The sequence below is a fragment of the Geospiza fortis genome, unplaced genomic scaffold (assembly GCF_000277835.1).
Source record: "Geospiza fortis unplaced genomic scaffold, GeoFor_1.0 scaffold166, whole genome shotgun sequence".
Taxonomy (NCBI): domain Eukaryota; kingdom Metazoa; phylum Chordata; class Aves; order Passeriformes; family Thraupidae; genus Geospiza; species Geospiza fortis.
The window spans coordinates 5,350,345-5,361,383 of NW_005054310.1; the positions used below are offsets into that span (position 1 = coordinate 5,350,345).

Here is an 11,039-nt window from a genome sequence, read left to right on the forward strand (position 1 = left end):
GAGCAGCATTGCCTTATCGAGGGCAGAACAGGAGTGAATTGGCAGAACATTAGAAAGTCTGATTAAAAGAGGGAAAGTTGAAACTACACTCATGTCAGCTGTTTTCCTCTACAGGATATTGAGCCATTCCTGTCCTAACCAGATACTGATTGCTTAAAACTTAATCCAGAAGTACTTGTCAAAACCGTTTCCTCAGCTCATTTTGACCTGCTGAGCTGTGAGTAGATCCTGAGAATTGTTTGCAATTTTAGTGCTAGATGTATTGGTCTCCTCTCGCTCATGGCTGTGGGAACAAGATCAGACCCTCTGGAGAGAACATGAACTGCCTCCAGGTCTCGAAAAAACTATTTAAACTTCATAGCTGAGGCTCTAGATCTGTTTCTGTGGAGTCAGAGATGGAATATGCTGCCAGGAGATTTCTTCTAGGTGGGAGGCCACAGAGGGTTGGAAGTCTTGCCTCACAGCAGCCATATATCCCTCTTCTTCTTCCAGTAGGTACACAGCTTACTGTCATCATTTCCAGACCCCTTCTTCAGAATCAGAAAACATCAGGGTTATGAGTGACAAACAGAGAAAAATAAAAATACAGCACTGGAGTACTCTGAGGATAGCTGTGTGACAGAGCAAACACGAACAGAAATAGCAGACATTCTTCTCAAGAAGATGCATACTTCATATTATTGCCTTTCTTAGAGACCTGAGCTTAAATATATTCCATCTCTGGCTTTCAGGTGGTAGGTATTAACTTCAGTGTTATATCCAATTAGCCTCTGTAAATTAGGTCCTTGGTTTCGTGAGATGGGGCTGCTCACACCAATGGCTACAGGATTTTTCTCAGGTACAGGTATCTGCAAGGCAGAGTAGAAATAATATAAATATCAATGATATTAACAATTTAATTGTTAAGTATTTTTGTGGAAAACTGGGCTAATACCTGTCTGTCCAGGATCTCCTCTTGGGCAGGAAAAATCAGAGCCAGAGGAATGTTTATCTGTAAGAGGAATAAGGTTTTGGAAATGAGGCCAGGAACCCCTAGAAAAAGAGAGGTTTACTATTCCCATGCATGGTAAGAAGTCAATAGGTAATTTCTGGTGGTTTAAGTAGCACTGCTATGTCAGGGGATAGCAGGAGAGTAGGGAAGGTCAAGTTTAGACCTACTGTACACCCAAGTGCTGAAGGTGGAATTAAGGTCCTGAACTATTTATTTTTGTGCATAATAAAGTAACTGTAAAATAACCAGACATGAGCTGAGCAGAATAGATCCTTCAAGGTATCAGATTCTATAAATTTAGTCTAATTGGTCATAATGCAAAGTAAATTTTTGTTTGGTCTCGTTAGTTGGTTGATCTCAACTTCTGATTTTTGAGTACTTCAGTTTGGGGTGTTATACAGGTTTGGTTTGTTGAAAATGTCAATAACCTCAGGTCAGAGTGGTTCCTAAAAGTCGCAGCTCTTGTTCAAGTAAAACCCAGAATTGTTAGCAGGTAAAGCAGAGAGCATTTGGGAAGCTGAGTTTTCATTGTTGGTCTGCCAAGCACCTGTATATCAGTGCTTCATAGGGCACCTGGGAGTGTAAAAATTAAAAGTACAGTATGGGCAATAAATACTAAGTGCAAATATTTATGTGTTAGGATGACATTCACATACTTACCTAAATATTTTAGTTCATTATTTTCTCAAACGAATACTCATGATATTGATTAACCTTTGTGAAAAGGAAAAGTAAATAGGAGGATAATTACATTAATGGGTATTGTATATTATCAGAACTCATGGGGTTTTGTATTAGAATATTCTTTAATATGTGCTGCAGCACAACAAAAAATTGAAAGTTATGAGCTCTACATTTCAAGGAAAGAATGTAGATGTAAGAAAAATGAATCTTCATATTTCAAATTGGGATGTTCAAGAATGGAATTTTATTGTATTCTTAGAAGACTTGTTTGAGGTAGATTGCTGATGCTCAGAAGAAAATCAAGAGATTATCATACCCATTAATGTAACCATACTCTCATTCACTCCTGCTTTCCCAAGATATCCAGTAATATCAGCAGCACATGGTGGATATATATTTCAGGCTAGCAAGTACAGAGCAAGAATCATATATATGGATTTTGGAAAAATATAGAAATTGTTCTTATGCATTAGAAGCAACTACTTAATAGTACTGTGAATGTTACTTTAAAACTTATCAAATTACTGCATAAAATGAGAGTCATCTCTTAACCTTCTCAGGACTGTCTGTAATGGATATTATAAATCTTCATTTGTGAAGAAACATCTCAGTTGTTTATTAGATTATCCATATTACTACTTGCCCAAGGCAGGAAGAAAACAGCAATAACTTCAATCATTTTAAAAAATTATTTTAACCTCTTTGTACTTCTGCTTTTCTACTTTTCCTTTTTTCAATGCTGATTTTTCTTGATGAAGTCAGAGTTTCCTATTTTTATTTATTTTGTATTGGTATAGAGGATTAATAACAATCCTTTTCTAATTTACTGTACTTTTCACACTTCACTGGCATTTTACATATCACATTAGTTCATCTACATGACCGTGTTTCCTTTTAGCTATTTTGCTAAAAGCAGAAAGAAATCCGAGAACTGTATTTTTTCCATTGTTCTTTTTTCCAAATAAACTTTTTTTCCCTTTGAATTGCTCTGCTGAAACATGAAACTAGGTATGCATGTGGAGCCTGGCAGCAGTAAGTGCTGGAAAGGCTGTACCTAGTTAGCTGTGCTCCCCCAGTGCAATTCCAGCAGAGCAAACCCCACCTGCAGGCAGTGCGTTTGCTGATGAGATGGACTGACAGACTCAGCATCTATGTCTAGGCCTAATCCCTGAGCACCAGAAGAGAAACAAAAGGCACGGGGAACTGTGTTGCTTTTCCCTTCAGTAAAACCCAGGGAGAGCAGCCCTGTGGATCCCTGGTACAAGCGGGATCTGAGGACCCAGAGCAAACTCTCCCCAGCAGCTGCATCCAGCTGTGCTCCCCATGCTAATTGATGGCTTTATTCACCCACCCGGTGACCCAGCTCCTTCTGGGCTGCAGGGCAGCTCGGCCGGGGGTGGCACAGGAGGAGGCACCTCCCGTGTGTGTCCCTAGGGCTGGGTCAGAGGGCAATGACTCCTAGAGGGCAGCAGCCGTCGCCGCTGCTTCCAGAACCGCTAGGGACACAATGGGAGGCCGAGGGTCAGGAATCTGGGTGTTGCATTTTTCACGAGTGCTGAATAAACATGTGTATTTAAAGAAATTATTCAGCTCAAATAAACAACTGGGAAAACGTGTAGGGCAATTGGATTTCTGTAATCAAATCTATGGCTTAATTTTAGGGTCAGGGAAGACTGGAAATTACCTCACTGATGTTTAATAGGGCTTTAGTAACCTGGTGTCCCTCCAAAGAGGACAGGTGGAGCTTCCTTTCAAGAATTTTCAAACAAACAATTGCTTTTTAAAATTTTTATTTTATCATACCTTGTAATAAAATCTGCTTCTACAAATGTATTCTTTAAAATACTCTGGTGAATTCTCATCAGTGAACTTGTTCCTATTATGCAAGTGAAAAGAGATCTGTGGGTATGTAGTAAGACTCCCCTCTGGGATTCCAGACAATACACAGACACAAGTGGTTTCCTGATTGCACTTATTCACGTACCCAGTGATGAGGTGGCTGTCCCAGCTGGTGGAACTTCAGAAGAATTAGTCTCCTGACAATTTTAATATAATGTTGTCACAAATGTTTACAATTCCTCAGATTCCTCACATGGTACTCTTCTCCATTAATACACAACCTCGAGAGGATGCTGGGGTAGGTGTATCATAACAAAACCTCTTATTTGGCCTAGACTATTCACATGGGGAACATAAAGAATATAAAGTTATTTAAAAGGGAAAAAAAAGCTTGGCCCAGAGAAATAAGGGAAAACCGACGTGTATGGGTCCCTTATTCTAATTTGAAGTGGAAAATACCAGTCAGGAGATACATATACATACATATATGTATATATAATGTATCTATGTATGTGTGTATCTCCAAGTAAAATGACCTGTCTGATTTGAAGTGTCACTGGTCAGATTGTGATTTCCTTATTCAAAACTTAATGTAGGCAAGCGCTAATTACCAAAAATGGGCTTTGTTTTAGGTGGTACCTCCTTGTTGCTGACCTTGTGCAGTCCCTCCTAGTGAGGTGGAAAAAGGGGAGCTCAATAGGTAACCTCCTTCCATCCAGGTAGTAAAAGCGAAGAGAATTCTTTCTTTCTATTCTTTAACAAGGAGTGAGGAATTTAACTATTAGAGGAACATTGAGAATCCAAAGAGTCTAGAGGAGGACTGAGACTATAAGCATCTTCTATTAGAACATGAAAACACATGATGGTTCAGACCCTCCCCCATCTTTCAAGACAATGGAAAAGGTTCTGTTTTCAGCCCAGTTTCTCAGCATAAAGAATGCAATAAAGAAGTCTGTGTGATCAATCTAATATTCATTATAACATTTCTAATGTATGTAAACATTATTTAAAGAATTTTATTAATTGAAGAATAATTCTTCAAAAAGGTTCTTTGAGATACCCATATCTATGGAAGCATTACCTCTAGAATTGTGATCTATTGTTTGTCTTCTTATGAACTACTAAGATTGCTTTGTATTCAGTTTTTAGTCAATGTGTACCTTTTAATGCATTAAATACACACCTAAAAACTGGTTCTTCTTTCCAGATTAAGTAAGATCCTCAGGACCAGTGTTCACCAATAATCCCCATAAATGGTAAAAGCTGTAAAGGCATAGTTATAATTAGATCAGGTATATTTTTTGTTGTTGTTTAAAAGGAAATAGCCCTGTTGCCAAGACTGTCAGTTATAACAATGTAAAAGCCAAAGAAAATATTAACATTTTCACTGTACTTTGTTACTGGACAATGGGAATACTTTTCCTCTATATTAGGAAATCCCAGTAGGCTCTCCCAGAAGTATGTCTGAATCTAAATTGCTACCTGTTTCTCAAGCAAAGGTACCCTAAACAGATTTGGAGGGATTAATTGTACAGGTCTTCTGTGGATTACTGGATGGTTTTCAAAAGATTGGGTTTGCAATATATGCACTCAGAGCCACCTGTTTTAGGGACTGCCTTTTTCCGTGGAATAAATTGCTAGTCGTGGTCAGAAGAGGTGCTTGTGTGGAGGGGTTTTGTGACAGGTCTAACAGGATGTTTTCCTTGAGAAGTGGTGTGGAGCTGGGAACTGATTTTCTCCCACAGTCTGGCGCAGGCCCTAGGGAAATTGGGATAGGCATATGAGCCAGAACCCTCCTGCAGGGTCAAGCTGAGAGCAGCCACCATGGTGTGCCCACTTCCCAGACTATCACAGCTCTGGATTTGGGTGTGAGTGCTGGTACTGCTGACTGGGACCCCAGAACCATGCAGGCTGTGCCACGAGGCACAGAGCACTACTGGTAGTCTGTGCATGTACCACTTACCCATCAGTTTTTGCTTAGGATGCTACTTCACTTCTGCCTACCTTCTAGCACAACTAGCAGAATCACACCACACCCACTTCCCTGTGCCAACAGAAATTGTCCCCATCTACCTCTGGAGGAGGCCAGACACCCACTGCTGACTCACTGTTACCATCTGCAGGTCTGGGCAGCAAAGCTCTTGCTGCCACCCACCCATCACCTAAGCTGAAATAGGCTTGTGAACAAATGACACAATGTGAGATTCCACTGGGTGGTCTTGTCTCTTGGACATTATTTCTTTATGCTTTGCTAAGTGACAGGGGAGTGACTGGAGTAATTTCTATTCATGTAAACTGACATGATTGAAATCGCTTAATTTAAAATAAAATTACTGAAGCATCTGCTGACGTGTATGAGGTTCAACAAGGTGAAATGCCAGGTCCTGCCCTTGGGTCACAAAACCCTCTTGCAGCTCCACAGGCTGGGGCAAAGTGGCTAGGAATCTGCTCAGTGGAAAAGGATGTGGAGGTGTTGGTCAATGGGAGCTGCGCATGGCCCAGCTGGCCAAGAAGGCCAATGGCATGCTGCTCTGTGTCAGGAATAATGTGGTCAGCAGGATCAGGGCAGTGACTGTCCCCCTTCACTCAGCACTGGTGAGGCCACACCTCAAGTCCTGTGTCCAGTTCTAGGTCCCTCACTACAAAAAGGACATTGAGGTGCTGGAGCGTGTCCAGAGAAGGGAAACTGGGGAAGGAGCTCAAGTCCTTTGAAAGGGTGATGAGGAAGCTGGGGATCTACAGCCTGGAGGAAAGGAGACCTTATTGCTTTCTGCAATAACCTGAGAGGCGGTCAACCTCTTCTCCCAAGCCATAAGGAACAGACAAGGGAAAATGGCTTCAAGCTGCACCAGGGGAGATTCAGGGTGGAAGTTAGGGAGAATTGTTTCACTGAAAAGGTTGTCAAGAATGGAATGGGCTTTCCAGGGACATGGTGGAGTCACCATCCCTATAAGTGTTCAAGAAACAATTGGACATGGCACTTAATGCTCTGGTTTACTTGGCATGGTGGTGCTCAAGCAAAGGTTGGACTCACCAGTCTTGGAGGTATTTTCCAACCTTAATGATTCTGTGATTCTATAGAGGAAAGCATTCCCCCTACATTAGTAGCATTTGCCTCACAGATACTATCAGATGATATCTGTATTATAATAATATGTGGTATTACTGTAAAAGGGACAGTTGTATCTTAACATCCAGTGTTCAGAGAGGTGTGTAGTCACACTCTCTCAGCAGTTCTGCAGATGAGAAATGCACACAACCAAACAGAGTTTCAGCAGAAAAACTGGAATCACTAGATAATAGATTATCCAGTAAATAGTAAATCATTGGCATATGGGATTTTACAAATGGGCAAGGTGTAGAGTTGCATACTGATCTGGCAGGATCAGTATGGATCTGGCTGTTAGGAGAGACTTGAGACAATCTTATGTTATGTTTGTGTATATCCAAGCATGATAAAGTAACGAAGAATTCAAAGAACTTCCTTGTAAGCACACCTTAATGGAGAGCCAATAATGTGCAGAGGTAGGAGTCAAACTGGTGTTCTCATATCTCTATGCGTGCATAGCTGGGCATCTGTAGTCCAGCTCAACCAGCTGAATCTGTCAGTCTAATAGGACTGATTGCTGCTTAGTAAACACAAAAGCTTTGATAAATGCCTATAAATTTGTGTTTAGTCATCACAGTTTGCAGACCATGGATCTTTTGCAATCAATATGCCTAAAGTTAAGGGTCAAGTAGATAATATCTGATGGATGGGTTGAAAATACAAAAAAAGCCAGATGTCTTAAGTATTGTTTTAAGAAAGCCCCAAAAAGAATAGGGCTCATACCAAGCCCCATACAAGTGTGGTCTATTTTTATTTTCATGGCTCTAAGTTGTAATTGAATCCAACTTTGTTTTCCTGTAGAAATGGAAATGTTATGAATTTTATTGTCCTGCAAGAGATGTATGGCATTTCCAAATAGCCCCTTTTAAGTCCATGACCATTCCTTCTCCTCAGACACAGATAATTTATTGTGATTTACTGCCTCTCCCTTCCCTTCTACCTAGCATGAGACATTGTCTTCTGTCTTTATACTGCCTTTCACTTATTTCTGCTGTTTTTATAAAATTTTCCTGCTCCATTATGTATATTTATAGGTATCTTTAATTTCAGTAAATTCTTAAACACGCACCTGATATAACTCTGCATTTATTTCACACTGTTATGTGCATCAGTTAGAAATATATGCCCTGTACTTTCTTCTGTGAAATATTTCTTCCTTACCAAGACACCACTTTCATGTTTGACATTCGTACCAATAAAGTAGCATACAGGGAGTTGTTTCTGCTTCTAAGAATAATTCAAATAGTTGCCCCCATCACACATTTTTGCAGCATAGGTTGTTAGATTGAAGAAGTAGGATGTCTTTGGTTTTCCATCTGCTCAGTGGTACTAGTGAAACTAGTCTTGCAGTCTTTGCATGCCCAAATCCATCAGTGTCTATAGAGAAAGTCAGGGTGCATGAATAATTCAGGATCAGCCTCATGAGTATGGGATTTATAGTAACACAGATCTAGTATAACCATTGAATTATTTTCTAATGCAGACGAGGATCCAATGTCTCACTGACTTTGGATATGAGCAGCTTGGGAAGTGTTGAACCTTTCATCGCTGTGCCAACCCCACGAGAAAAAGTAGCAATGGAATACCTGCAGTCAGCTGGGCGCGTCCTGACACGGCAGCAGCTTCGAGAGGCAGTGGCATGTTCTCATTTGCTTCAGACAGAATTCATGGTGAGTTTAACAACATGCTTGAAATGAGGATTTTTGACATAAATGGCACAACAGGTGCTGTGAGGAAAACACCTTAATGTCAAGGTACAAATCGTTTCCAAAGGGCAGATTAGATAGTTTCAAGGTGGTGTTTTATGTTTGTGCACTAAAGACAGAGAAGTCAGTCGGTTATATCCATGGACAATACAGATTCGTCTTGGTCTGAAGTCCCATCATAGATGGGCTAAATATTATAATAGAGCTACAGTGCAAACAGAACTGTAACACTCATGTGACAGTTTCAAAGAGATCATAAAGACTATGATGAAAACACAGTCATAGTTGAAGGTTTTGTTTATTCCCATGTAAACACCATGTATGTTTGCTATTTGAGCACTAAATTTTTAGTCACCGTAAATTATTTTTTGGAGCAGATAGGACACCCACAGTCCTTGTCCAAAAGGGACTTTTTTCCCAAGGTTCAAAATACCTTTAACAAGCATGCCATACAGCAGCCTAATATACTCAAGACAAAAAGCCCTGAAGTGTTTCACAATTGTATTTATTAGTAAAAAGGGTAAGAATCTAAAACTAAGAAAGTGGCCAGGTGGAAAAAAGTCAGAGCAGAAAAATTCAGTCAGGGAAAACACATTACAATACATTACTTAAAGAAGACCTGAAAAAGTCTGGTATTGCCAAGCACTCAGATGAAAGAAGTTGTCAGAAAAAAAGGAGACCTTTTTTACAAGGGAAATAGAAAAGAGCTTTAACTGAAGCCACTTGAATGTGAAAGTTGAGTAAGACAGGACAAAAAAGGTTTTGAATTTAAAAAAAGTCATAACTTCATGTTTAAACAGATCAAAAGCATGAAGCTTACTAAAGAATACAAAGATCAATTGATGATCAAAATGGTATAAAAGTGATTTGGGGAAGCTGAACCAGTAGGTGAGGTGTGACTCCATTATTTGCATCTGCATTGACCCGAGAAGAACTTAGGAAATTTCCTGCATCTGTGACAGGGATAGGTTCAAGCAGATCACTAGAAGTTCTGTCTGATATTGAAGCATTAGTGGAAGGGATTCTACAACAAGTCAACAAAATTAATAAAAGTAAGTTGTCACCCAGGAATCCTAAAGGAGTCCATATATGCACTTACTTATGTATTAACTGGAGAGGTGTTATGTAGCAGTTGTGCTTCAGCAGCTGAGGAATCAGAGGGCCAAAGGTTGCAGTTTTTCAGAAGGGTTCCAGAATTGATCCAGAGAACTGTATGTCTAGAAATCTGATGTGTAAATCAGAGAAACAGGAAAAAATTAAACATGCCGCCGCATGTGACCCCTTAGGTTTCATTTTGTTTCAAATTTGTGCATGTGAATCAACAGATGAGTGCCATTTTACTCTAAAAATAGCCTTTCTTTATGAATAATTGCATACTATGGACAGCCCTTTCAATTACCTTTAAAATCTGAGGTTTTTATTAGAAGTCATTTGCTTAAGAAAAGTAAATCCCTCAGTTCTTCTACCAAAACATGGACAGACAGTGTACACAGAAAAATTACAATCATCCAACATACTTTTATCACCAGTTTCCATAGGTTTTCTGCCATTCTGTTGCTTAGGCAGGAAAGACAGAAGAAATAACTTCATCATGCCTAAGCCCCCCATGTTAGGAGACAGTTTGTACAGACAAATTGGCACTTTATAGAATCCTGTTTACCCAAATTGGCCCACACAGCAGTTGTGTACAGCTTTGGGGAGACAGAGTCACATTTTATTTGTCCCTCAAGGGGGCACAACATGGCTTTGGCCATTCAGTGTTTCCACAGAATTTTATTTAAGAGGTCATGACTCGTCTATTCTGTTTCTAAACCTTTTTTTTAAAATGTGTTTTAAGATGAAGCTGTTGAACAGTGTCTGTTTACTATGTTCCTTGCTACAGATAATAGCTCAGTACGAACTTGAGGCATGCAAAGAACGCAGTATATAACCCTCAGCCATTCTGCTCACACAGCTCATTTTAACTAGCTAAAGAAATACAGTAAGGCAGTCTTCTGGAGACTAGAATTATTGAAGAACTTCCAAATGTGAAAGAAGTGGAGAACTGTTTTGAAGTTTTCAGTGGAAAATTAAAACATGAGCAGTTTCAGGTTATTTTTTAGTTCTTCAATTTTTTTTCATTAACAATTAAGGGGGCATTACTTAATTAAAGGGTATATTTGGTTGGGAGAATATACCTGTTTTGCAAGGAGAAAGAAACATAATTTGCCCAGCATATATGTTTTCTTTAGTAGCCTGGGTTGCTACTCTTCAAAGGATAGAATATCTGAAGTTGGTAACAGAAGATAAAATTTATTTCTAAAACACCCAAATGTCAAAAAATACAGTCCTGCATGGGAAAGTGCTGGATCATTAAATCTAAAAAATTACATCCTCAAAAATAAGAGGGATGAGTATAATGACTACCTGCCTGAATTTTCCTAAATTTTGCCAAATTTTCTTGAATGCTTTCAGAGATCCAAATCATACCTCTTCAAGTGTATGAATAGCATATGAAACTTATTGTGAGCCAGAATAGCTGCTATTGGAAGGCATCACTCAGAGAGGGAAACCAGCCCATGAACAATATGCATATGCATCTATAATTGCATGCAAGTGGCTGAGCATGTGTATCTGTGCAGTTTATGCATTATCTACAATTTTTAAATTAAATATATATGTTTAAAAAAATAATTTTTATATGTATATATATATTTTATATATATATATA

At 39.3% G+C, this 11,039-nt stretch overlaps 1 protein-coding gene across 1 annotated transcript in view; it reads left to right on the forward strand.

Annotated features, from left to right (window-relative positions):
• PTPRR (protein tyrosine phosphatase receptor type R) overlaps window positions 1-11,039 on the forward strand; it is a 139,900-nt gene that overhangs the window by 100,666 nt on the left and 28,195 nt on the right. Inside the window, exon 7 of the mRNA XM_014312357.1 lies at window positions 8,107-8,293. Coding sequence (XP_014167832.1) covers window positions 8,107-8,293 — 187 coding nt within the window. The remainder of the gene's footprint in view (window positions 1-8,106; window positions 8,294-11,039) is intronic.